At 43.5% G+C, this 27,246-nt stretch overlaps 1 protein-coding gene across 5 annotated transcripts; it reads right to left on the bottom strand.

Moving 5' to 3' along the window:
- Positions 1-1,518: 1,518 nt before the first annotated feature.
- LOC147202824 (capping protein, Arp2/3 and myosin-I linker protein 3-like) lies at positions 1,519-26,945 on the bottom strand. Of its 5 annotated transcripts, none has more exons than XR_015101350.1 (41): positions 26,692-26,945; positions 24,613-24,707; positions 21,337-21,387; positions 21,215-21,274; positions 20,990-21,111; positions 20,796-20,890; positions 20,416-20,486; positions 19,588-19,661; positions 19,405-19,480; positions 19,233-19,321; positions 18,750-18,844; positions 17,763-17,849; positions 17,531-17,640; positions 17,370-17,447; positions 17,208-17,284; positions 16,186-16,290; positions 15,921-15,990; positions 14,739-14,820; positions 14,527-14,623; positions 14,231-14,285; positions 13,377-13,549; positions 13,173-13,241; positions 12,587-12,680; positions 12,387-12,485; positions 11,810-11,929; positions 11,605-11,718; positions 11,258-11,433; positions 10,668-10,755; positions 10,460-10,579; positions 9,789-9,855; positions 9,188-9,375; positions 8,324-8,403; positions 7,281-7,442; positions 6,366-6,546; positions 5,116-5,761; positions 4,684-4,784; positions 4,485-4,608; positions 3,080-3,151; positions 2,856-2,963; positions 1,833-2,114; positions 1,519-1,616 (listed from the first exon to the last, which is right to left on the bottom strand). XR_015101350.1 is itself a non-coding variant. In XM_086115298.1 (40 exons), exons 1-40 carry the CDS (start codon positions 26,747-26,749, stop codon positions 2,074-2,076), a joined length of 4,470 nt encoding a protein of 1,489 aa, XP_085971424.1. In that variant the 5' UTR covers positions 26,750-26,945; the 3' UTR covers positions 1,703-2,073. The 5 variants fall into 5 exon arrangements, 3 of the variants coding, with proteins under 3 accessions (XP_085971424.1, XP_085971425.1, XP_085971426.1); XR_015101351.1 differs by having other exon boundaries at positions 1,519-1,587; XM_086115298.1 differs by lacking the exon at positions 1,519-1,616 and having other exon boundaries at positions 1,703-2,114.
- Between the last annotated feature and the right edge of the window lie 301 nt (positions 26,946-27,246).

Here is a 27,246-nt window from a genome sequence, read left to right as displayed (position 1 = left end):
GTTTGTAAACTTGTTGCCAAGAAAAGCGCAAAACCATAATTTGGAGCCCTAACCATTGGTTAACATCTTAACTTGAAAACCTAATTCTGTCTTGAAAGCCTAAGTGAGAACCCTCCCTCTAGCCTTAACTTGAAGCCGCAGTTCAGGTTTGAAACTAATTTAAAACCCTTGAAACCCTAATCCTTGTTTCGGACCCTAACTCGAAACATCAATTCTGTCTTGAAACCCAAATTTGGATCACGAACCCTTGCTCTAACCCCCGACTCTGTCTTGATTAATTTGTAACCCTATACCATATTGTAAAGCCTAACTTGAAACCACAATCCTCTCTGGAAACCCCAATGCTGAATTCTCACCCCCGTTTGAAACCCATGTGTATTGTCAATCTTATTTTTGACTCATTACAGCAGAAATGGAGAAAAGGTCAGGGCAACGGTTGCCCATGACAACCAGGAAGGCTGCAGTTGTGTATGAATGTGTCTGCGTGTCCAGCACCTGCCTCCGTCTAGTCGTAATGCTCAGTCGCCCCCTGCTGTTCCATTTTCTCTATCTTGTGGTGGGAAATGCTGTCGCCATGCCAACACAGGAAGGGTGGCGGGTGGGGCAGGAGGGCTGACATTATTACTGAGGCGTATAAATAGCATCCACCTAGGATGGTGAAAATCAAAGCGGCCGCGCTTTACACAGAACACGCTTGTGAGCGCTTAAGTCTTTAGAGGCTCAAAATGGACCTTTTGGTTTTCATCAAGGCCGGTGGACTAATGGCAGATAATGGGGCAATTTGCACTTTGATGTGGCAAAGTCTTGAATAAATAGTACGAGTAGAGAATATGGAGCCCATATGTGTGCACTTTTTTTTCAAAACATACCGAAATGACAAAATTAAATGGAAAGTAAATAATTAAATACTATTTGGAACTTCTGTTACGTCAATTCATGAGACTTTGTACTGCTATGTCTGAATTGGGCCCCTTAGGAAATCTGGGCGCCGGGAAAATTCCACGAAGAAGAGTTTCAAGGACCCCTCAATAGGCTGCAGTAATATTTGTTATTTTTTTTGTGTGAGTATTGGTATATTGTCTGTTTACATGTGTTGCTCCACAGTTTGTGTTCAAATATCCATTCCTGAAAGGGTCACAACACAGTGACTCCGATGCTATTCCTTGGCCCATTGTTGGCGTTTTGCATTGTTTGTTAGCATTAAACTAACAACCACTATTTTGAGGTGGGGAACGTTTAAATGTCATGATGTTCAGCTTATATTATGTCATAATATTTTTTTTTTAAATGGTAATTTTTGCTGATTACAAAAACGTTAATATCATCTTATTTAACCATACACACACACACACACACGCACACAGACACACATCTATTTTCACTGGAAAAGTTTTTTATCGCAAATAATAGTTGTAACATGAGGAAAAGAGAAACCAACATCACAGAGAGAGAAAAGTAACACAAGCTGACTGAGTGGAATTGAAAGATATATCTCAATCATTTGAAAAAAACACTTACAATTCAGCAATTAAGGATGGGTTTGGTATTGGGGAGCCTGACCTCAAGTCCATGGCGTGCCTTTGGCAGCTAGTAAGACAGCAGAGTCACAAATGTTCCTGTAGTTGGATGAATGGACACAACTAATAAGCAAAAAATAATGAGTTAAAAAAAAGGGGAGTACAATTCCAAAGCAAAGTACAAATACGGTTCGGCAAAAGCAGTTTACCCATTCCATATTTATTCGTACATTCATTCATACAGTGTGTTTGAGGTTTAGTGGGAGTACTCATCCACCATATTGATTTTTCTCTCTCTATAAAATATAATGTCACCTTTCAGATATAAATCCTCAAGTCGTGTTCAAGGCAGTCGGCTGTGTTGGCGGGCACTGCAGATGTAGAAATCACATTCTATTATTACTTAAAAAAAAAAAAAGCATTTTACAAGCCACGAGTCGGGATCGGGGTCGATGATAAAGATTTGAGGGGGTCTTCTCTAGAGGCAAACACTGTTAAATGAGTGGAGCAGAATAATGTGTGTGAATGTGTGTGTGTTATCCGCCCTGCTGTGACATCACACCAGCTCGCTGTGACCGGGTGCTGTGTTGAAACTGTCTGTGAAAGACAAACAAATAATAAGATGCTTTCATGTCAAATATAATAAATCCAGTTCATCACACGGCCATGTAAAGTTGTGCTAAAAACCATGGTGGGTGTTAAATTAATTACATTAAAATGTTATTGTAAATAAAATAATCATTTCAAGGTGAATCATTGAATTGATCATCAAACTTCGCTCTTCTCACATTAAGGCAAGACAGGGAAAAAAAAAGCATGATAACATCTGCCCAGGGCGATTTCCCAAGTAGGAGTACAAGCTCTGTAATTTGCTCAACATGGCCATTACAAACCAAAATGGCTGACCTATGGTTCAATTTCGAGCGTGGCTCCTTGAGGCTTTTTCTTGAATTTTGTTATGATAGATTTTTGGCCACCAAATTTGTTGTTTGATATTTCAATCTGTTGTGGGTGGCTATTTTTGTTCCTTCTAAATTTGTAAGGGGGCATTACCGAGGGGGAAATGGCTGCCTCATAACCAAAATGGCCGACTTCCTGTTCAATTCCACATCCACCCAATTTTGTGTTGATCGCTAAATCAGGTGTCGGCGGTTAATTTTTCGAACTTTGCAAAGAGCGTTACTGAGTTAGAAATCGGTGGTTACATTTTTAAATCGTGGAAATCTCAACACGGGCACTACAACAGAGGAGAAACACCTCGCGAACAATGTTGCATGCTTGCACAGTCACACACAGACACATGCGTACACATACTGTATATAAAAAGCAGACATGTACCAGACAAGTCCAGTGACTTATTTCTGTTTTGAGGCATTCTAGGCTTTTTCTCAGGGGGTTTGCGATTTGGGGGCTTCTCAATGCTATCGGGGCTGTCCCTGTCCGTGCCTGAGTTGACCGAGGACATGAAGGAGATACGGGGCATGTGTTAGCAATATACAAAATGGTCTGCACATACGGTAACGTTGACATAGAGACTTTTTAACGACATCCTTCGGCGATACCTGCGTCGCACGACATGGCTTTTCTGTTCCTCTGGGGCTTGACGGGTGCCTGAGGTCGCAATCCTTCTTCGCCTGAGTGAGTGACACCAAATCATCGGATGGCACTGTTAGGTTGTTTCACACCAAACTCATCCAAGCACACTTGAGTGATTCATTCACTGCAAACCCCTTTGTCACGGATCAAACTGGCCCATATTAAAGCTTGAAAAAAATGTTAATCTGATGAATGGGGCTTTCGCACTCCCGCTGTCATGGCGATTCTTCAAAATGATCAAGTTTGACAACATACTCCATTGACATTAGATTTCATAGACAAGAAAATGCTTGGCAGTCTCGCACCACTCCTCTATCTAGGACAGGTTTTCTGGAGGTAGTTTCAGATCTAATTTCATGCTTTTTAATGCTGTTTTTAATTGCAACAGAAAACAAAATTAATATACAAGTATATATTAATAATTAGTCATTCAACCATCCGCGCTCACACACCTCGGGACAATTCTGAGTGTTCAATCAGTCTGAGCTTCATGTTTTTGGTATGTGGGAGGAAACAGGACTACCTGGAGAAAACCCACGCAGGTCCAGAGAGAACATGCAAACTCCACACAAGGAGGCCGGAGCCAGAATCGAATACACGACTTCTGCACTGTGAGGTCAACGCGCTAACCACTGGTCCACCCGCCTTTATTTCATGAAGTTTTGTTCTGATGCCTATTGTCAATCCTGACACAGCTTTCCTGCAAGCAACCCAGATCTATCCCAGCAGTCTTTGGGCAGTCGGCGGGGTACACCCAGAAATGGTTGCCAGCCAATCGCAGGGCACACATAAACCCCAAAAACATTCACACTTACAAACACGTAAAGAAACCCCAATAAATAATAATAATCTGATCTATTTTACATGATATCGATCAAATGCAATTTACACGATCAGTCCTGAGGACATGAGAAAAAGTCTCAGTGACCCATAAGGAAACCTTCACAATTCCAAGTCGAACTTCTACTTGGGAATTTCCTCAAATGAAACTTGTGTCCTAAACAGATGAGCAACATAACACTGTCAAGCTTTTTTTTTTTTTTGCCTAAGCCATCTGATGCAGGCCGTGTATCTTGTCAATGTTTGATGATTATTTTTAAGTATTCGCTCTGAGAATTAGAGTACAAGGGCCAGTGAATCGCATTTATTTTTGTCATTCCACGACAGGATGTCATTTTCACCACAGCCTGCGTCGAGCACCGTGGGATATAGGCTATTTCTAAGTCGACAACATTGACAAAGCTGTCATTGTGACTGTCACCTATTTGTCCCTCTGCGCTTTTAAGCGGCTGTGCGAAAATAACAAGAACGACATTTAAAAGGAGACTGTGAGGCTGAAATTCCAACAAGAGTCGTTTCGTTTTCACCGACCTTGACTAGCAGCTCTGTCAGGCAGCCCGTGCACAGATCTGCCAAACGGCGGGGGCAAAGGTGGAGGGGGCAAGCTCCTCTCCGGAGCCGGGTCTTTCATGAAAGTCACGTATGACGTCTTTGGCTGTTGAAACCCGATGAGAAGAGCAAGTAAATTGGCGAGCAAACCAAAAGAATATCTGTCGTCACTGCCTCACACCTTTTCTGGAATCGGCGGCGGTTGACCCTCCGAATCTCTTCTTTTTTCCTGGTCCTTCTTGTCCAACTTGACTGGATCGCTTTCTCCATCGGCATCCTCTTCTGCAGCAACAGAGGAACAGTCAGTGTTGTATTTTGTGTTCCCTCACCCCAAGGATTTTCACACAAATCAGAAATACCTGTAAATATAAATCTTAGTGGTGCTTATTGAGGGCTTCGATATGAGGTGCGTGTAGTTGGCAGTAAATCGACAATTATAGCAATACTCACAGGCATGAATTATTTCAACCAAGTTGCAACTATAACAAACAAGAACCAGTGACAGTTCGTTTTTTTTTTTTGCAGCAACCTGACAGACAGGCGGAGTCCCGCTGACAGGGTTGGTACTTGGATTTCCCTGGAAAAATGTCAAATAATTGTCACGTTTTCTTACCAGGTAGCGTGTCGGAGCTCTCCAGTCGATGCCTTTGCCTCAGTTTGGATAAGTTGGGTTTGCTACTTTGCGGCGGGGGTTCAGGTTTTGCCACGCAGGAGATTGGTCGCCCGGCATAGCCGCTCCTCCACCCTTCTACGCAAGCATCAGGATTGATGCGTCTCTCTCCTTGTATGTCCAGCTCCGCGCTCACTTCTTGTTTGGGCGAGGGCGTCCTGTCCGAGGGGTACGGTGGCAAAGGCCTTTGAGTGAAATGAAGCGCCTGGACTTGTCTGTCCGCCTTCCACACACTCCTTTCCGTCCACTGGCTGTCCAACTGTACGTCCGTTTGCTTGCCTTCCGACCACGAGCGGTCGATCTGCCTGCCGCCTAGCCGCTGTCTCTCCATCTTCCGATCGATCTGCCACTGCGTGTGTCTTTCCGCTGTCCATTGTCTGTCAATTTGGCGGTCTGTGTGTCTGTCGGCGGTCCACGCCTCTCCCGGCTTCTCATCCGAGCGCCGCCGCTCTGCGTGCCGCTCGCCCGGCCTGTTGTCCATCCACATGTCCTCGGCCTGCAGCACCTCGGTGGTCCTCTGCCTGTCGTCCGCCCAGTACTTGTCGGCTTCCATCAGCGGGTGCTCGGGCACTGCGTCCTTTTCGGAGTGCTGTAGAAAGAAAGAAAGGTTCTTTTCTTGCATGCAAATCTAGCTACCCGCCAGGATGCTCATGGTGAGCAGTGCAGAAACCACCTTATGGAGGAAGACAATTACATTTGGATTGGGAGAGAAAAACAAAATGGTAAGATACAGCTGCAACTCAAAGACACTGTCAGAGACTCAACAATTACGACATCTGTCTTCAGCCAACACTATAATACCCAAGTAGACAAGGCTAAAAGTTTTACAATCTTACATTTGGTTCCAGCAAACCTAGTCTCCAACTATTTCTTTTCCCTGCCCCGCCCCCATCTGAGTAGCCTGTTTTACTGCCGCTTCTCCTCTCTTTTCTCCTTAAACCTACTATTGTGAAAAAGCTCAGAATAAGACGGCTTTCATTGACAGTGTGAAAGAGGATTGTACTATGTCTATGATGTAAAATTGCCCACTCGCTTTCCTACACCTGTTTCGTAGAAGCATTTGGGAAAAGCTAGCTTTGACAAGTACTTTTGACAAGCAGCGTAAAGGGGGTGTTTAAAAAGTCACAGTGCTATGACAACCGGACACGTTATTAGTAGTTTCATGCAAATCTTTGACTTGGTTGCGACTGTACCTCAGTGGGGGAGTAAAAGGGGTGTTTGCTCCCTCCCATCCCTGATTGCGGAAAGCCTGGCAATGGCGATGGCGGACTCAAAGCCAGAGTAGTTTTCCCATCGGGTCCGTTTCCGGGAGAGCCCACCCTGGCGGCAGACCTCGGGGGCTGGAGGAGTGTGTACACGTTCTCTGTGGCCGGCCTAAAGAAAAAAAAAAAAGACCACAGGAGCATGAACAATTAGCAGTACTGCTGAGACAAACAGTCGAACACATCCAAATGCTCCCATTGGAACTCCAACTCCTGATGTCAGTACCTTGGCCATCCCCAACCGCCCCCACCCAAAAAAGATAGATGGATGGGGTTGACTGTAGTCATTTTCTGGCACAGAGAATGCAAACTGCCTGCTGTTATCGACATCTGTGTCCTCACGCCTGTGTACACCATAAATCGTTTGGTATATTTAGCGAGATGAGGCACATATTTGTTGGGGATATTTGGGTGATTAACGGCTGCCGAGTGTCCTCAAAAGAACCACCAAGAACCATTATAGGCCACTCGAAGATGCGGAGCAGATGGTATTTTGGTGGCGTCGTCTAAGATTTTAATAACTAAAAGAAGGACAAGATTCATTGTGAATGGAGCATCAAACAGAACTGAGATCACACAAAAGGCAGCTATGTGAACAGCTACATTACCCGCATTTTTACATTGAACTGAATTGAATTGAATACAACTTTATTGTCAAATGTGCTGTATGTATACAGCACAGATGAAATTTCTTCCCTCTCAACATAAAGCAAGACTGTAGGGTGAGAATGCTCGGTCGGTGAAATCAACAATATTACTTAAAAGTCCTTTCATGCATAAGTGAAGTGACTTTTACAGAGGTACCGGCAAGTGAAAGGGGCTTTTAATACATTTAGGATTACAAACCCTGCTGATGCCCGAGCAACGGTGTGATCGCTATAAAAGTCAGCATCGGACTCCTGGTTGGACAACGTCTGGTTGCGGTTTCTGCGGAAACCAAAGATGGCGAGCACGTTCCTCCTTTTCTTCCTCCTCAGTGAGTGCGTGTTGTGCAGAGAGGAGAGTTGACTGGAGGAGAAGAAGAAGATGGTCAGAGTTGGCGTTTCAGACAAACTCGGTCCTCTCTGGCACAATCACGCCACGCGTCCTCTGTCAACTCCGTCGAGACCTCGTTGAATCCAACAGCACGCGTTTTTTTTCCATTTGTCCTTCTGCTGTTTGGCTGTTGCTAGGCAACAACTCTCCATACACAATGGTTAATCTCGTTAAATTCCTCCTCATACTTTGTCGTTTTATATTCCGATGCAGATTTTTTCCCAAAGCGTATGCGCATTTTCTTCTTCTTCTTCTAAACATTTCTGCCTTAAGAATTGAACAAAGATTTCTTCTTGAGCCTCATGTGGTCTGTATTTATTTATGTATTTATTATTGTACTTATGGTTGTATTTATGTATTTAAAGAAGCTCAATGTTTCTGCTTATCTGTGAAACTCACTGCATTGATGATGCATGATTCCAAGAAGGAAATGCACATTTTATATTGTTGAAGATTTCTTTGAAATAAAATGTTCAATCGGCAAATGTCTCCCAAGGTTCACGGGTGTATTCAAGTACCCCTGAACAAAATACAAGCGCAATTCTTTACGCATTTTATTGTGGGGCAGAATTATTCAAAATTACGTATTTAATAAAAAACAACTTATGACATGGCCATATGTTTCAAAAACAGACTTTACTGGTGCATTCAAGGACCAAATGAGAGCAAAGGTATTTAAGGGTATTTAGGTATTTAAGAAGCTAATGTCCCAAAATGTTTCAAAAACACTCTTCAATGATGCATTCAGGGCACATTGGATAAATCAAACCTCAGTGCTGAGTTCAAGGAATGATAAAAACTGCACTGAGTAGCGATTTATGAAATTTTAACAATGGGAATAAGAAAGCACTTACCTATCTGGTAGGACTCTTTTAGTATAGAAATCTGGCAGTCCGTCATCCAGCGGGCTAATTCCTCCATTTTCACTACAATGCTGATCACACAGAAAAGTAACACATAAAATATGCTTAAGGGTTACTTCGCTTACAGTAGGTTCTTTTTATTAATGTAATCAAAGAAATGGATTGCCATCTCCAGAAAGATGACATGAGCCAAGTGCAGCCATCAAATTCGTATAGATTACCCCAAGTAGAGAGAACGATCGTGCATTAGTGTTGTCATGGAAAGTAACAAAGAACAGTACGTGTAATTCATTGTTGTACTTGGGGCAGTATGGAGTATCTAGTTTTCTGACAACTTTTTACTATGATGCCAAATATTTTATAACAGATAGCTGGACTTACGACTTTCTGCAGGGTCAAAAGTCATAAATTTTGCTTTGCCGACACAGTGAAGCCTTGACTTGATGTCTCTTTTTTTGACAAGTGCTGTGTAAGTCAAAGCAAAAAAATGGCTGAGAGACAGTTTTGGGTCACGCTGAATTCAAGGCACCAGTGTACTGTAATTGCATTAGCCTCAGCATCAAATTAGCTGGCAGATCAGCTTTTCAACGAACAAAACAGAATAGGTTTAAAAAATAAAAACAGAATAGGTTTAAAAAATAAAAACAATGTGTAATTTGGCAAATTTAGGAATGCTGAAATGAGAATATGCAGGGGTACACTGTACTTCTACCTTCTTTTCTTTTTCTACACACATACTATAGCTATACCTCTACTAAAGTACAGAGTGTGAGTACTTTTACCACCTCTAGCATTAAGGTTTCCTACAAGTGGCTGGATTGACAGAGGAAGTAGTCAGAGTGAAAGGGCCCTAACCGTCTCAGCTGGTAGGTAACCTCCTTTGTGCCTGCGTGGAGGTCTCGGGCGGACCCTGGTCACGTGGTGGAGAGGCAGACCTTGCGTGGGCAATTCAGAGAGACCCTCCCAGGAGGCTGAGCGGGACAGCGGCGTGGAGTAGGACAGGATGGAAGGGGGCGGCGAGGAACTGGAGTCATCACAGAGACCTGCGGGGCCAAGACAATATACTTTGTAGATGGGTGCACCCTGGAATGGTCGCCTGCACATACAGACAAACAGGCATTCAGACTCGCATCAACAAAGCATGGGGAGAACATGCATACACCACACAGAAGAACCAAGACTCAAACCCATAACGTCTGACTGTGACGCAGACATGTAATCCACTAGCACATCATGCTGCCCGTAACAGTTCAACAAGGGCTATTCCTCCAAACGTCCATTACAGCTTGGCCGCCGCTGAAAAAAAACTGAGTCATCTTTCAGACGGCAGTACCGCGAAAAGGAATAATGGACTCATCAGAAAGTACGCTAATGGAGCAATTTGTGTCACTGCAGGGGGGTTCGGAGGTCTGACGGGAAAAAGAGAAGTCGAGGCAGGAAGTGTGGTACGACTCACTCAGCCTGGTGGAGACGGGTCGTATTCGTCTTGTTCTCGAGCTGCGCTTCTTAATGGCTATTGTGTCCTGGAAGAGAGAAGGATGCTGAAAGACTGGAGAAAGAAACATGGTGTCTAGACCAAAGCATACAAAGACAACCCGGGGTAAAAGGGGTTTCTTTTGTCAGTGGGAGTTAAAAAAAATAAAAAACAAAGCTGCTTTTAAAACCTTTTTTTCTGTTGCAGCAATGTTCTACACAAACTTCAAGGAGAGCTAGATATAAAATGAAGATGACAAATGACACCTGAGCCCTGACAAATACAGAGATGTTTGAAGCCTTTAAAGTATACAGTTTGATTGTTAGCAGACACTAGGAGCTTTGCAGAAAAGTTACCGTACTGATTAAAGTGAGGAAAAAAGGGGGTTTGGGGGGTGCTGAAGATTGACCCCTGAGGAACACCTCTAAAGAGACAAAATCTGTTTTTAGCTATATTTTGTCGGCTGTGTATAACCAACTTTTAAGTGAAATCTGCAAACTTAAAAATGAAATAAAAAATGATTCCATGTCGCCTGCAGTTGGCTGGCAACTATCCCAGGATGTACCTTGCATTTTGCACAAAGTTGGGTATTTTTTGAGTTACAGGGCAGAACTAGATCCCTATGGTTCTCCTCACAGCGTACCCTCACTTACTATACTGGTGCCGAGCTCCTCCTCGGTGATGTCAAGAGAGTCTCTGTGTCTGTAGAACCTCCAGCCTGTTCCATCTTCGCATGACCCATCCCGGCGTTTGAGATGAGACATCTGGCAGGTCTGGGATGGAGAGGATGGATTTCTCAGGATGGATTTTTGACACGCTCAAGGCACACGGGAACATGAACTTCGACACCATTGTATTTACCAACGTCTTGTGGGTGGCATAGAGTTCCTGCAGGATTTGGTCCACGATGGAGTTGGTCAGATAGGAGACAACAGACAGTTTGACTTCTCTGCAGAAGATAAAGAAGGAGAACGAGTGAGAGGAGTACGAGTGAAAGCAAGTGAGTTATATTTTGTTTGAAATGAAAGCCAAGTGGAGTGATATTTATTCTTGAGAAAACAAGACAAACTATTGGTGTATTTTCCGAAGTAGATGACCAACTACAGGCTACTGATGCATACAATTGTAGATAAAAATAAAAACAAGTAGAGGTATTGCAATTTCCTATTAAAAAAAAAAAAACGAAGACAAACTATGGATGTTGAACTTTCTAAAAAAGAAGACAAGCTGTTGATATTACATTCTCCTAAAAACAATACAGAAAATTGATGATGGACTTTCCTAAAAAGAGGACAAACTTGTGTAAATGTGTGTCAAAACGTTCATCAACATTTCAATTGAGCTGTAAAAAAAATGCTAGAAGTAAATTCTAGTCAGTTAAATAGTTCTCAAATGAATAAATACGGTCTACCTGTTTTAATCAACATACAACATCCATATGGAAGACTTACTCTAAGGCTCGGTGGACATCCTGCGCTGCTCTTTCCATTAGGGCGGTGCGGATGGCGGCACGAGGTACGGACACGCGATCCGAGACGGACGAGAGCGGGGGGGTCAGTCGCTCCGCCGCGGCAGATGATAAGGGACAGAGCTCACGGCAGAGAGACACCATCGAATCAACGATCACCTGCACAGGAGCAAGCCTCTCTGAGTAACTTAAGGTGGATGAAGTCAATTATGATTTTTGGCATAATTGGGATTTGTGTCACGGAGAAACAAACTTATACATGTCTAAATGAAACTAACTTTAACATTGTTCCTTGGGGCCAACAAGCACAAAAACAAAAAATAAATCTACCTGAAGCTCCTTGTCTGCGGCTTTGGCAAGCTCGCCGGCCAGCGAGTCCAAACGCTGGCGCACTGGCCCGTCCACGGAGAGTACGTGGGCCAGCTCGCACAGGGAGGGGTACAGCTTGGAGCATGCAAAAAGAAACCGTGCTTTCAGTTTTGTTTAGTTTTTTGCCACACGTGACAAGTCTCGTGGCGAACTTCACAAGGCTCACCGCGCGGGAATTCCTGGCCTCCTTTAGCACTTGTTTGGCTGCATGAATGTCATCTGCCTCGCCGATGCCTCGCAGCAGGCACACTTGCTGCTGAACGCGTGCGCATAGACGCTCCATTACCTTGGAAACACAGACATACAGGCACACAAAGGTTTTTGACTGGTTTTAGTTTCTCAATTTTTGTCAGGTTTGTGCAGTACTTTTGGTCAGCATTTAGATTATTTGGCAATTTATTTATTTATTTTGTGGGGGGCTAAATTTGTATCTTCTTTTGTGAAAAAAATTGTGGTCATTCATTCATCGCTTGTAACTTTGTCAGATTTGTACTTGTTTTTTTGTCATTTTTAAAAAATATATTTTCGGGGTCAGAATTTTGTAAGATTAATGTCGATGTTTTGTTTGCTGAATTTTTGTCAGATAATTGTCTGTTTTTGTGGTATTTTTGTCAGACTTACCAGTAGGTCTTTTTTTACCCAGATATTTGTTATTTTTGTTAGCCTTCTAACACATTTTTTGGGGTATAATCTGATTTTTTGATATACTTTGAAATAAAACCAATGCTAAACACCAGAACTACCTGCTCTGCGGTGCTGGTGACCAGGCCTTGATGCAGCCGAAGAGCCTGACGCTGGGAGAAACGCTGAGTCTGGTTGTTCCTCACCAAAGCCCTCTGGATCTATGCATAAAGTCAGGAAATAGGCACTCGTAACCCCCGTCCAAAAAAATACAAAAATAGAAAAACAAACGTGAATAAAAAAAATAAAATACAGCACCGACCTTGGTAAGTGCTTGCTCCGTCCTCTCGGGGGCGCTGCGGTATGCCTGGCTGATGTCGCTCAGGGGGAGAGGCATGTACTGCAGGGTGAAATTACTGAAGAGGGGAGAGAAGTGGGAATGAGTTGATTCAGCCACGCATGGTAACCACTTATCCGCGGCTGCCTCCATATTTGCGGGTTAGTTAAGTTCAATATCCCCTCTGGACAAGGCCAGCCCATAATATCCAGCCTGTGCTTGAGAGTGAGTAATACCCTCTCCAAACATGTCCTACTTGGCCTGAGGCAACGGCTGAACATTTTAAGATAGCAATGTGGAGAGCATCAATTTGTCAGGCTCGTGTTGCTAATTTCAACTTGGGCTCCATTTGTACCGCAAGTCTTGCTGCACAAATGACAAAAATACATTTGATGGAATAACTACTTGCAAAAATGCGGGTCAACAACAATAATAATGCAGGAAATAATTGCAATTGAGTGATTTAAAATGTAGTTTCTTCCAAATGGTGTGTCTCTCCAGTATATGAAAGAATTTAAACCATCCAAAACCGATTAATAAAAACAGACAAAAGACATTCTTATGCTCTTACTGTTCGAGTGCTCTGGCCACGTCGAGAAATCCTCCTGCGGAGGTATTGTTGCGATCCCATGTCACGCTCCTGCAGTGAGCATGCACATGGTGAACACTTGCCCCCAAATCATCTACTTTTTCCACCCCGTCTAACCGCTGCGTGAAAACACATGTGCCCCCCCAGCCCGCCCTTCCCCACCTTTAATGGACTTCACATGGTTACCGGAGAGTGGTGTTGATCTGCAGGGCTTTGCTCAGCATCTTGGCACCGATGTCGTCCATGTTATTGCCACTCAGGTCCACTTTCCTCAGACAGGTGTTGCTCCCCAGGGCGTTGACCAGCACCGTGCCCCGGGAACGGAGGCGGGAGTCGGTCAGCGACAGGGTCTGCAGGGCCTGAAGAGGAATCGGAAGCATGTTTCGGTGTGACTTGATATGCAGTATGTGTGAATTATTGACTATACATGTGTGTATAGTGATACAGAGATGGTGCAACGCAGTGCAAACGGGTGACAGCAATCAATTATATTCCAGAGGAATGTGATGTGAGGAGGATTTTTTTCCCTCTGTCTCTCAGTACACCAACCACGGTTAGATGGCCACCCAATTTCGTGTCAATTGATGAAACAATGGGGTGCTACTAAGTGAATTGGGGGTAAGGGTGTGTGTATGTGTTTGGGGGGGGGGGTGTCATGATGAATGTACTATCATCTAAATTGTCTTTATTTTTAGTGTGCACATACTTTCAAGAATTCAAGCTGTCATGATCGTTCCATAAGAGCAGCTCCTTGCTGGTTCCATCAAATACAGACATTTCCACCAAGATACATGCACTTGCCAAAATGTGTGCTTTGCGGGCATATTAAGACCCGCAAAAGGCGATTCCAAAAGAGCTTTTGGAGATACATGCTTTTTATTGCACAACAACCGCTTACCTTTTTCTTTGGGTGCATGAATCTGAATATTCAAATTCAGGCATTTGCAGAATGAAGGCGTTCTATCGGCTGAACGCCAATCTTAGTCATCATAAAATGATATCTAGTGTCCATTTGGATGGGTCATCCTGCCCTCACTTACACATTCCTCCTCTTGTATGAGCTGCACCAACTTCTGCAGGACTTCATCCAGAACCCTGCAGATGTAGAGACGAGAAGACAGAGACCGGATGAGCCAAGTCTAATTATTGCAATTTTCGCTGCAGCTGCAGCTGCATAGTGAGTGAGAAGCTGGCGGCGTATAAAAAGTGAAGTAGAGTCAACAGTGCTGTTAATTCCAGCTGGCACAGGCTGCGCTCAGAGTATGTATATATTTTTTGCAAGCATCGGCTCGACCCGAGACGCAAATAACCATGTTAAAGTCGCGACGCAAATCACCTGTTTTTGATGTTGAAGTTCTTGCCGAGATGAAGGTGTTTCAGCGACGGGTGCCGAGAGAGGGCGGGCAGCACCGTGAGCAAGTCTGCATCCAAACCTGTCGACACGAGAACAGCTCAAAAGTCGCCCGGGGATAAACTCGACAAAAACAGGCAAGGTCAGGGTGAGTGTGGGACGAGATGGGTTGGATATGTCACCCCGTGTCGTCGTACCATTGTCTGAGATGTCCAACGTGCCGATGGAAGAGACTCTGGGGAAGAGCTCCTGGAGGACAGCAGCTCCTGCACATCGAAGCTGGGGGATGGGAGGAAAAGAGAGACAAGCACATCGTTCATTGGATTCCGGTTCTCTGTGGGAGTAAGGCTATCCCTTGTTCACAGTTGGGGTTTAAGACTAACCTCCTGACAGACCATGTATTCATTTTATTATTTGAAGCATAATACCAATACAATCTGGACATGAGATGGAGATATAATTTTTGTCCACTTGAGGTGGCCAACAGCATTTCCTACAGGTCTGTATATGTGACAATGAGTGTATGTGTGTGCACTTTAAAAGTCCTGACCTGTGGAGTTCGGTGGTTGAGAAAGGTCACAACAAGTGCAAACGCCACAGCACAACAACAGTGAGCCGCAACGCAACGGCATTACCCTAAAATGGAAGTGACCTGCAGCGGAATTGACCTGTATACTGGAATCACTCCTCCATTGCGGGGCTTACATACCAGACCAACCCCCACAGTAAGTGAAATCAAATCTGTGATATAGAAATACCCTACTTAAATACGCCACAGTGCTTTTTTTAAAATTTAAAATCTTTAAAGTATCTTTTACAATCAAACAAACACAGACATACATGTGGTATATATTGACAGAGAGCAAGAGTAACGGATAATAAAAAGATTGCACAATTTAATAACGCACAGATCCTTCTATGCGTTTACAGCAAACAAATACAATTTCTTCCAAACGAACAAACTTAATTTATAATCTCACATTATACTCAACTCAACTCAAATGTATTTATAGAGCACTTTCAAACAGCCATCGCTGCACACAAAGTGCTGTACATGGAGCAACTATACATCAATTATCAGGCCCACAGATGTACGTAATGAAATCATCCTCTAGGTGTTCTAAAAAGCAGGCTAACATTCAAAAAAATCGTAATGCCGACGGACAAAGTGAATGAACTGAGGCTGAAAGTTGCCCAATTGTAAAACCAACTAAGCAGAGCCGCATTCAGTGTTGTTGGATTCACTAATTAGAATTATTTTACATTGTTAGCTCCCGATAAATGACACATACAGTACAGTACTTGATTGCTCTGTGAAGTTGTCAACATAGTGAGGTGGCATTCGTATTTGGTGATGTGTCCTTTGGACACAAACTCACTTCACAGCCGCTGATGTCGAGATGAAGGTCGTTGATGTGAGGGTTGGAGGTTAAGCCCATGAGGAGAGCCCTGTGGAGTCAGGAGGAAGAGCCGGAATATAATCTCGGAACATGAAAGGGATCCTTCGACACCAATTATTGGGTGCCTGGATGCTTTCCCACCCATTAAGTGTGAAGTAAAAACAACCAAGTCAAGCTTAATACTGCCTATGTCTGAAAATGAGTCTGTGCGTGAGCTTTGAATTTTGAAAATGGAAGGCAGTACCTGAGGACATCAGGGGGCAGTTTCATTCCGGCCAGGCTGACGTGGGTGAGACTGAACGCGGAGCTGAAGAATTGACGGAACAACGGCAACGTGTCCTTCCCTTTTCTGAAAGGTACAAAAAAAATAAAAAAGAGAACGAGAGCAGGAGAAGGGAAAGAGAGATGGATGGATGAGATGAGAGTGGCCACACAGACAAGTGTTGATGCTGTTAACATGCTGAGCACAGAGTACAGACATGGCATACAAAGCCAAAAAGTGGGGGTCAAATGACGGACGGCCCCACTTAATTATTCATACACTACGAGAGCTCTCAAACTGCATCCGTGGAGAGCAAACATGCTGTTCCACTGAATTGCTACTAAAAAAAATTACGAAACAACGGTACCTTGATTCAGAGTTTAATTCATTCCGTGACCAAGATTGTGACTCGGTATGCTCGTACTCGACATCAAATCAGTTATACCCATTGAAATAAAGTGTAGTGAAATTAATTCGTTTCAACCTCCTAAAAAAGAGATTTTGTTTGTTACGTTTTAAATAAAGAAAACTACCACTATACAGAATTGAAAAATATAAAAGAGAATGTAGTGAAATAAAATGGTGATATGAGATGTATCAGTTATTTCTCGTCAGTCAATTAAGATCATTTTCAAGATCAACATAATTTTTTGTGGCCCACCTTGTGGTCACCTTTCTTCCTAAATTGATTTGTTCTTTTCATTTTCGCACAAAAACTTGCGTGAGGGCTAACATTATTTTATTCTTATTTAATGGATCTGGATGGGATTGATTTTCACATATTGCGGGTGGGTCTGGATGTACCCCACCAGAAACAGGGCTTCACTGTTATTAAATTCGAAATAAAACAAATCAAAATCATCAAAGTGGAGATGCAGGACAATGGCAGAATGAGAGGATAGCGAATAGGAAGACGGCTCGATGAAGCTTGAAAGAGAGTTGCAAAGTGTCTTTTATGCTTTCCGACCTTTTGTGCTCAGGCACAGCTGAAAGATAAGACTAACCTGTGGGAGAAGGAATTTTTGGAAAGATTCAGAAAGGAGAGATCAGCGCAACAGCCCCTCAGAAGAGCCCCGAATAGCTGCGAGAGACAGAGTGGGAACGGTTAAACCCGAGCAGAACATGGACGCATCGCTTCGGAAACCTTTTGATTGTCAAAGACTTACTGAGTCCACAGAGCAATCTGTGCCCGACAGATCCAAATGCACCAGGCAGTTGGGCTGCGACAAGAAGAGATACAAGCTCTGCAAACACAGAAAGAAAAGAGATGTGATCCAGGCTTCAAGGAAAAGTGGCTACATTCAAGAAATGTAATGCGTTTCCGGACCGAGGCGTCGTCCCCAGACAGGACGCCGGGGTTCTTGCTCAGGTCCAGGTGCAGAAGCGAGTTGGAGTACTCGTCACTGGAGTTCAGCGCCATAGAAAGCGACACCACCCCTGGATGGTTAAACAAGCAAGAATGAGAAAAGGGGGGTTCAATGATAGGAGATAATTAGAATGTTTTGGTGGGGAAAGAACTCTGTAGTTATTTTTCATCTCTTGATTTGCTTTTCACAAACCTTTGGAGGTCAGCGAGGTCTTGGAGAGGTTGAGGAGACGGAGACCCTTGCTGAGATGACACATTTGCTGGATCAGGTTGGCCACACCTGCAAATACAGAGTTAAATGTTAAATACGAACATAAATCAATAAAAATCAGAGCATAAAAGTAAATTGGATCCAGCTGCGCCACAAATGACAATTTATTAAATTGACTATATTAGAAGTGAATATACCGCAAAGTAGGATCCCCCAAAAATCTTTTCAAACTCATAATATTAACCATAAAAATGCTGTCAAGGCTTTGAGATGATTCAATTTAGAAAAAACGCATCCCAATTGCACGTGACCATTCACATGTGGCGGAACTCTCCATAATTGCCATGAACAACACAGGCTAAACTTAGCTCCACCCCCAGAAAGCAAAGTATATCTCGAAGTCAAGGTTTATCACTTCAAATTACTTCCTAGTCACCAATTCCTATTTAGACAGGACTCTGGCAAACTCTTATCGCGTCTTTGGGCACTTTGGAAAGAGCACAAAAACGGCAAATAGGTGAGTTTTGCAGAAAATAGCTGGGAATCGATTTCCCCCCCAAAAATCAAACGCAAATAGAGGAATTTGTGAATAGTGAGCCACAAATACGCGAAGCATTTCTGAACATTGTGTCTTCTAGTGTTGCTTCCTGTTCGGCAACTTGCTCTCACTTTAGCACTCACAGTCACAGTCACACGCTGGTGGCCGAGGCATCCATGCGTGGTGGCAGTCAGCTCATCAGGACCAATTAGCGCTCGAGCGTCTCGCTAACGGACACTTAGACACGGTCCCTAGAGCCTCCAGAGAAACGTCACCCCCTTGAAATTAAGTTCCAGTGGAGAAGCCCTCTTGCTCGTCAAACATTTGATTCTCGTTAGACATCCGTGAAGATGGATAAAAGGTTAAGATGTGAGCATGCTGCTGGTTATTCTTCAAGAGTAATGGCCACTTATCTGCGCGTGCTGGACTACCTTGGTTGTCCAGAGAGTTGTGGGCCAGGTTGAGTGAGTGGATGGCAGCGGCGGGGTTCTCTGAGAGAGCGGCGGACATCTTCTGTGGAAAGTCTCTGTAACACAGCGTATTGATCCAAAGTAGGGAAAGGCAACTTAAATGCTGCACGGGACAATTTCTAAATTTAAAAATACTACATCTATCTATGTGGAGGATTTTTCTGAATATACAATACAATATTAATAATATTGTCAAATATATCCATGTGTCCATATATCTATTGCTCTTTCTCTACAGTATGTAAAATACAGCCTTAGTTTTATTATCTATGACAATAAAGTTCTTTCTGCTCAACATTTAAGGCTCAATCCGAGATCACGAAAAGGTGTTTCCACTTGAGCTGAACCCTCTTTCATTGGTCAGCTCTAAAATTGATGTTAGCGATCCTCTGGTTAGGAAATAAATAAATAAATAAATAAAAGGACCCCCCCACCCCTCCTTACGATTTCAACCCAGCGTTCTCCAGCGTGATCTCCTCCAGGCTGGATGATTTGCTGACAGTGTGCAGGACTTGCTCAGTCACCTCTGAGCCCTGAACACAATTAAGCATTATGAACACGCAAGCTTTCCTGCTAAACAACAAAACGATGCGGCCGCTGATTAATTTTCACTTGCCAAGCGCAGGTCTTTGCAGTACAGCTTAGTAAACCACGTGTTGTACGCCACCGATGCTACAATCACCGCCAGATCCCTGCAGGAGGACAACTGTAGAGCGTTAGGTTATCTTTTTAAAAGGTAGCAGTTTTGTGTGTGTGTGTGTGGGTGTGTTTGCGCACGCGCGTTTTTCCATCACCTCACCTGCTCTCAAGGTGGCTAAAGTCTAGCAGGTTGAATTGACGGTTGTCCTGGGAATGGTAGATGGTGTCAACGTCCTAGACGACAGGGGTAAGTCACAGATGTGTACAGTAAGACACAAGTATGTCTCACTTCTTAACCTTCAATTTTGAAGCAAGTCCCACATTACCGAGGCAAAACTCAAGCAAGTCGACTCCCCGGAAATCATTCCCATCCAGTCAAATCCTGACCTACGTTAAGTCAAAACTCAAGTCGTACAATCTTGCCTAGTCAAACCTACATTTGCACATTAGCCTCTTAGAACTCAATATATTAAAATAACTGTTGAGATACTGTATACTGGAGATTGTAAAACACAACAGAGGCTGTGAAATTGTTTTTTCAGCATTTCAGTTGGCTAAAAATACACACTTCAGAATCAGCCATGAGTTGCCCCATAAGCGGCTCTACAGTGCAATTGCGATGTGCAGTTAGCAAGCTTCTGTTTGCAAATCAAGAGAAAGCATGAGAAAGAGGGGAAAAAAAGTAGGATTCGTGTTGGCATTGCCAAGTTAGAGTAGAGTGCTTTATTGTCAGCTTTGAGTGGGTGCACGTCACGAGATCATGTAAATTGAGTTTACATGATCTCGAAAATACAGACAGGCAAGACTTGTAACGTCATGTAGTTCAGGTTCAGTCGAGTCTTTCATAAGTTTTGCGAAGCAAAATCTCAAGGTCTAAAATTGGCAACAAGAGTATGACTCGAGTCAAGTCATGTGACTCGACTCCCCCACCTCTGACATTACTCGGCAGCCTCCCGGTGTGGTGAAACATTTTAAAGCACTTACTTACCCATTGCACTTCCTCCTTGCAGCTGATGCCATTATAGTCGCACAGTGCCGCGTAGGTTTCTGAAAAGCCTCCTAAGGGCGGAAACGTGCGTCAGCAAGTCTTTCAGTTTTTTTTGTTTTTGTTGTGCGAAAAAGAACATCTGTGAGACTAATTGTGTGAAAGATGACTTCCTCTTATGATTGGCGAACATAATTAAGAGGGTTTCGGTGGTTCTGTGTGTGCGTGAATGTGCTGTTGCTATCCATCCATCCAGGGCCCAAAATGCTGGTCAATAATACTTAAGGAGAAGGGAGCATGTACTGTATATGAAACTGACTTCTTTTTCAAGCTAACGTATTACCCTAGCTAACGTGTTTGGGCGTGAATGCTATTTTCTTTACCACAGGCCCGCTGGGTTTCCACCGACGTCTCCGAGGTGGGCGAATACTTCCTGCTGCCCTCTGAAAGGTCGCTATCAGAATGACAGATGGACGGGCTGCAGAGGTAAACCCCCCCCCCCACAAAAGGAGTAAAGTTGTGGATGGCAGAGACATTTGCCGATCCTGTTGTCCATTGGCACGCTGGTGACTCTTACGCAAATACTGAGTTGTTGAATATCCGTGAGAGCGCATGATTGATGTGGCTGACCACGTGGTTGAGGTGGTCACGTGACTCGAACCTCAGGCAGCAGGTGGACTTGTCGGTGTCGATAATGACCTGTGCAGAAAAAAAAATTGATTGCACAAAAAAAATTACACTATCGTTTACAATTTGTTTACCTTGACAAGAGAGATATAAAATCAACAACAAAAAAAATCACCTGGTGATCTGGGTGTGAATTCAATGCTCGGATCTCCAAAAAGTTAAATGTGGATTCAACCTGTTATCAAACATTCAGTTAGAGAAGATTGCTAATTTAGCTGGAAATGTATCTCGCTGTACCTTGGCGGGAATCTTGGGCGCCAGGAAGTAGAGACGCCACGTTGCCAGCACCTGAGGAGAGACAAAAATAATATATATATCGATGCATGTTGTGGAATATTTTGCTGCTGAATCACACCAGCCAGCAGAAAACAAGGAAGTTTTAATGGTTATGATAGGACGGAAACAATGATCTGTACAATATACAAGAGAGTAAGGATGAGTCTCCTATCTTGTTTTCTTTCCGTGTTCTCATATCGATCCGACTAAAAGCAGCTCCGTGTTGGGGAGACGGCTTCATAGATTCAGGCAATAGGAAGGGGGGTGGGGGGTGAGATGTCTCGACTCACATTCTCAGAAAAGATGTATCATTAGTGTGATATGTCTAGCAAGAGCAAATGTCAAAGTGGCTCATATATCTGCACAAAGTGGCCTTGGGCTCGACAAGCCACCACAACCTTTCTACCACATTTACATTCGCGCTTTGGGGGAAGACATTATTTCTTCAGCAGTTGAGTCGTAATATGTGTTCGGCTGGATTAGTTTAACTCCAGCTGCTAAAAAATACCAAATCATAAAACTTAGAATACAGTGATGCCTTGGGATACGAGTAACAAAAATTATCTCAGATCATACCACCCTCCCAGAACCCCTTCCCCCCCCAAAAAGTCATAATCATTGCAGGAATCAATTCAGTGAACGGATGATTATTATCGTCTTTTTTTAATATTTATTAAATCACTACCCTCGGCCATGGCACTGCTATTTCTGCTTCCCTAATATCAAAGGCTGTGCCCGCTAGCCTGCATGCTGACTTTAAAGGTAACATGAGGAGCAAAATCCATTGGCTGGGAATCTGGGTAGGTGTGTTCACACCTACAACGGCGCAAATGCCCATTTCTAACAGCGTTCATCTTTAAGAATACCAAAAGAAAGAAAACTCCACCCATGATTTAGATGTTTACTGTCAAAAATGAACCAAAATGGGGAAAAAAATGATGGCCCTAAAATGTCCAAAGATTACTGTACATGTAAAAAAGTACTTGACAAATCCAACAACCCGAGCCTTCCCAGTTGTCTTGAGCATAGCACCAGAAAAATGGAGCACACATCCATTCTCGTTCATCAGTGACAACTCTAAAAGTCAGGTAAGCATCTCAGACGGAGCCAAAGAGGTTCGTTTTTGGCAGGTTGATGCTCTCCACCAGCAGCAAAGAGCACTGCCCTCTGCTACTCTTGCTCACATCTTCTGCCCCGTCGCTCCCAATCATTTACTTCATACACTCTGAAGGCCCGGCTGAAACACTCCCTCGAGACCAAAGACTCTCCTTGTGTTTTCTCCATTACCAATGAAAAACAGAAACTATGCTTTCACACAAATACTTCTGAACAAAATAACTCTGGTAGGCATGTCTATCATTAATTGGCCCACAAAAAAAAAAAAGTCTCACAAACCCGTGTCTTACTAGGGAAGTCAAGTCAAATATTTTCCTTAAAATTAGTTGTTTACTAGTCCAAACACTGCATTGTGTTTCATATTAAGTTTGTGGAATATGAATTAAAGCAGCAAAATGTACTCATTTATCACCATTTTAGGGGGCCTAAGAGCTCAGCGTGCGAGCGTCACATGACCAAACCCAGAAAACAGGTGAGTCATGACATAACAAGGACTGCATTTTGCTGCTTCATTCATATTGCACAAAAGAAACATTACCGGTAAGCAGATTGCCATTTTTTATTGCTGTTCTTTTTTTTTGTTTAGGTCAGTTGTTTTGATTTCAACCAATTTAGGGTCCTTGTCAAGACCTATTTGTCTATCTTGTGTGTAAGGTGATGAATCGCTTCAACGTCTGGGTACTCAAGTCATCCACCTCCCTCGAGGGCATGTTCATATTTTCCTCTGTGCTTTTGCTAAATTGTCAAAAAAAATTCAAACTCCAGAGGTTATTCCATGACTAGCAATGACACTTAGTATGATGCCATCGCGGGAGCTTGGCATGTGGTTGTGACAGCCACCACCTGGCAGCTTCTTCTGTGGCGAGCAAGGAGTCTTCCAAAACATGCACAGGAGAAGGACGCTCGATAGATAGACTGAGTCGATAAAGCCAGATTGTATCACATTACAGTAATGAGTCGGCAGTTGGAGGCATAGTTAAGAGTAAACGGATGTGAAGCGCGCTGACGCAGCAGGAGGGTGGGGTGGTGGGGCATCATTACGAGCGCAACTACTTCAACAGAACTGAATTCTTCTCAACTCTTCAATCGTGGACAGTCTTTCATGTGGCGGAGCGCAAAGCACACATGGTAACCTCCAGTACGTTTTGACTCATCTAACTTCGCACTCTCATCCACCCACCCGATGTTCCTGTGGATTACGAACATGACACTGAAGTGCATTTAAAAGTCCCTAAACCAGTGTGACGGATCAAGCTCAGATCGAGCTCGAAAAATCTACTACGGGGGTGCCCAGCAGGGGTGACATAACTCAGGCTTCCGCTTCTAAAGAGAGAGTGGTAAATGAAAGGTGCTTTGGAGGAAGATTATTGGAAGTCATATCAAAGCGTGTGGAAATCAAAGGCTGCATATGCACGAAAAAAAAAAGAAAAAAGAAATCTTTAACTGCCTTCTCTTGCCAAAAGTCAAATCATTAAAACATCCACAGAGCAGCATAAGCTGCCAAAAGTCAGACCCGCTCCGACCAGGATAAAAAGCTCATTGGCCTATTGGGGTTGACAGGAAAGGGAAACAGGGGCTACTGTAGGTTTTAAGTCCAAAAACCAAAAACGACTGAACGCTGGATAAATCTTGATCTGAATCCTACGCATGAGTCAAGGCAGCAATTGATGCAAAGCCAATGTCTTCATCCTTTCCGTCCATTCCAAGTTCCTAGTGGGGGAGCCGATTGCCCCAGATTGAATTTAGATAAACTGGCCCTACTTTATTCCAGCAAACAAACAAAAAAAAAAGAGCTCTTACATCTTTGCCCCATATTTCTCAGATGAAAGTCGCCTGGAATCAAACGCCATGGACTTCTTAGCCCCCCTTGTGCCTCCACAATGACATCCAAGGACCCTCCTACCCTACTCTTTTAGTGTGGTCAACAAAATTCCCTTTTTCACAGAGCTGGTCAGTACAATACGATCAGGAATGCTGTTGGAAAAAAGTTGTAAAAGCTGTCAAAATGAGAAATGAGATGTTCTGCGTGGTATTGATTTTTTTTAGTTTGATGTGGAAAACTGGGCAGTGGCTATGATGTCACACTACTACTACTACTAAATAAGAAGCCTTGAAACTTACCAGAATCCGGTCTTCTGTTTTACCGGTCTTGGTGTCAGTCTTAATTCCGCAAATGAACTTAATGGTTGATTTCTCAATGATCTTCCTGATACTGTCTGTGAATGAAAGAGACAGGAAGGTGTCACGAATGTTTTCTACTTCCCAAACTCATTCACAAAATCTCGACTTTGCAGTGTCTACATTTGGTGCTGTGTGCCACATGCATCGTTCCACACACCAATTTAACAAGAATTTTGCTACGATTAAATTCACCTTGGCTCATGTGTGCTACACAGTTCACACTCACGTTTGTAGAGTGTGGGCTGAAAAAGTAGTTTTCATCAGTGCAATCGTTAAAAATAAAGCCTCTCCACTTTCAAATGTGGTCCTGTTTGCTTGAATGCGCAGAAACCATGCCCTGCTCAACGGTCAAATGTCAATCAAATTCCATGCATCTTTCGCATGCCTTCGCATGCCCGCACGCTTGAGTTGCAAAAATATCTCCACTTAAAGCCTCGAAGGGTTGGAATATATATCCCATTTCGTCATTGTGGGGCTTTCCGTGGAATGACGAGAGGCCCTAGCCATCAGTTAGCTCACATGCTAACTGTAGCATTTGAGTACACATTTTCTGTGGATATAGTTATATATATCCACAAGGTTTTGTATTAGAAACAAGCACAAGCTTGGATATCACTAAGTACATCCAGTAATTCAAGAAATGTATGTGGTGACATGGTTCTGTAAATTTTGGCATCCACGGAAGAAGCATTTTCGCAGTGTAAGCATAGCTAGCTAGATTAGCGCATAAACTGAACTGTTGGCAAGCAGTTTATCGCAATAACTTCAGAACTAATTATCACTCTTTGCATGTTTTCAGCATTTATCTCCACAAACAAATCTCAGAATTCAATTCACAGGGTTTAAACTGTCTGAAAAAATTACCAATTTGCTTTTAAAATGCACCGCTGATTAATCATCTGGTGATTTGCTTTTGTAAGCTTTTGGAAACAGTTATTGTAATTATTTTAAAGCTTAAGAGGAAACTCAACAACATTCACGGTATAAACATTCCCTCGTTGTGACGATACAATCATTGAGTTGGCTGATCATCCAGTAAAACCAGATTTCACAGCACATTTGACGACCCGCGGTCTATGCAAGTGTATTTAATTGTGTGTGCTTCCAGTGAACCATTTATCCAATTCCTATGGCACCTCATTACAAGTGAGCTGGGGTCTATCCCGCTGACTTTGGGACAAGAAGAGGGGTACACCGTCACCCTAATGAATGAGTGAAGCAAACATTCATGTTTTTGAAATGTAGCAGTATGCAAACTGAGCTGAGGTTCCTCTCGATTGTGAAGCAGATGTGCAAACCACCAGTACACCGTGATGCCTTTCGGGGTAATTTCTGACAAAAATATTCAACCGACAACCATTAGACACCTTCGACGACCTTGCGCCAGCCTACAGGAGGTCTCGGGGTTCTACCACACTCAGGAGCGGCCAACCCCAATTTGCCAAGAGGATGATTTGAATGAAGTGATGCTTGATTCAATCATCACAGTGAGACTCTGAGAGCCATTAGGAGTAATTAAAACAGCACCAGCACTAGCCGGCATGTTTGTGCTCACGAGGATACAACAATTGTGAAAATGGCACCAAGATAGCAGAGTATTGGAAACACTTTGGCCTTGCTCAGGTATTATTGCTGACAAACTGCATTGAACATCTGCCTTAGAGTACCCCCTCCCTCCTTTTTTCACACACTAGATGGCATAAAAAACGAAAATGACACACTTTAAAGGCTTTTAATGAGCTGGAAATCTAATAAATCGCTGCCACATTATCTGAGCACCCAGCCCCCCCCCCCTTTCCCGTGCAGAGGTTATTTACAATCAACCTGTGTGTTATGTTACACGTTTCCTCCCCGCATGCATCTGCACATGCATACAAAAAAAAAGATGTCACGCGAAACAAACTGCGTGTGTTCGGAGGAGAGGAGAAGGGGGCGCGGACGATGCCCCGATTCAGCCCGCAGCGAGGCAGAGGAGGAGAAGGAGGGCGGGAGGGATGGTTCGGGAACCAGAAGACCCACCTGTGATGTCCTTGTTCACACTCGCGAAGCCAAAAACGGTGATCTCTTTGGCGGCCATAGCTGCAGCAGCTGGATTCCCTGCTGCTCCTCCTCCTTATTCTTCTTCCTCTTCTGATGGACGCCCTCTTTTTTTAATTCTTTCTCAGTTACGGACAAAAAAACAAAACAAAAACAATGGTCGCTCTTGCAGGCATTCCTGCAGCGCGTCCGAGCTTTCCCGGAAGAAAACCTGGATGGTTTATGGGAGGATGGATGTGAAGGGACGGGGGGGGGGGGGTGAGGGAAAGAGGGAGGGAGGGGTTACCTGCGGAAGATAATGAGAGTTAAAGGGAGAGTTAGCAACAAAAAAAATATATTCTCAGATGGAAAAAAATGTGCTGAAGCGTTCTGGCTGCTTAGTTAAAGTTTTTTTGTTTTCTTGGTTAAAATGAATGCAAACAAACTGGTTAAAACCTTGCTGCGCGTAAATGTATGACAATATAATTGACTATGTCGGTAAAATGATTATGTTGATGGCCAACTGAAAGGTGCTCTGAATAAAAGAAAAAGTCCAGT

Source organism: Hippocampus guttulatus, chromosome 7 (genome assembly GCF_054856545.1).
Source record: "Hippocampus guttulatus isolate MCC_2025c chromosome 7, RoL_Hgut_1.0, whole genome shotgun sequence".
In the NCBI taxonomy this organism is placed as follows: domain Eukaryota; kingdom Metazoa; phylum Chordata; class Actinopteri; order Syngnathiformes; family Syngnathidae; genus Hippocampus; species Hippocampus guttulatus.
This window is presented reverse-complemented; position numbering and strand designations above follow the sequence as displayed.

Coding starts and splice junctions, on each gene's coding strand:
- LOC147202824 (XM_086115298.1), bottom strand. CDS start 26,749: ATGGCCGCCAAAGAGATCACCGTTTTTGGCTTCGCGAGTGTGAACAAG. Junction 19,322..19,404: donor ACTGCAAAGACCTGCGCTTG/GCAAGTGAAAAT, acceptor AATTGTGTTCAG/GGCTCAGAGGTGACTGAGCA. Junction 8,404..9,187: donor GTTACCTACCAGCTGAGACG/GTTAGGGCCCTT, acceptor CTGTGTGATCAG/CATTGTAGTGAAAATGGAGG.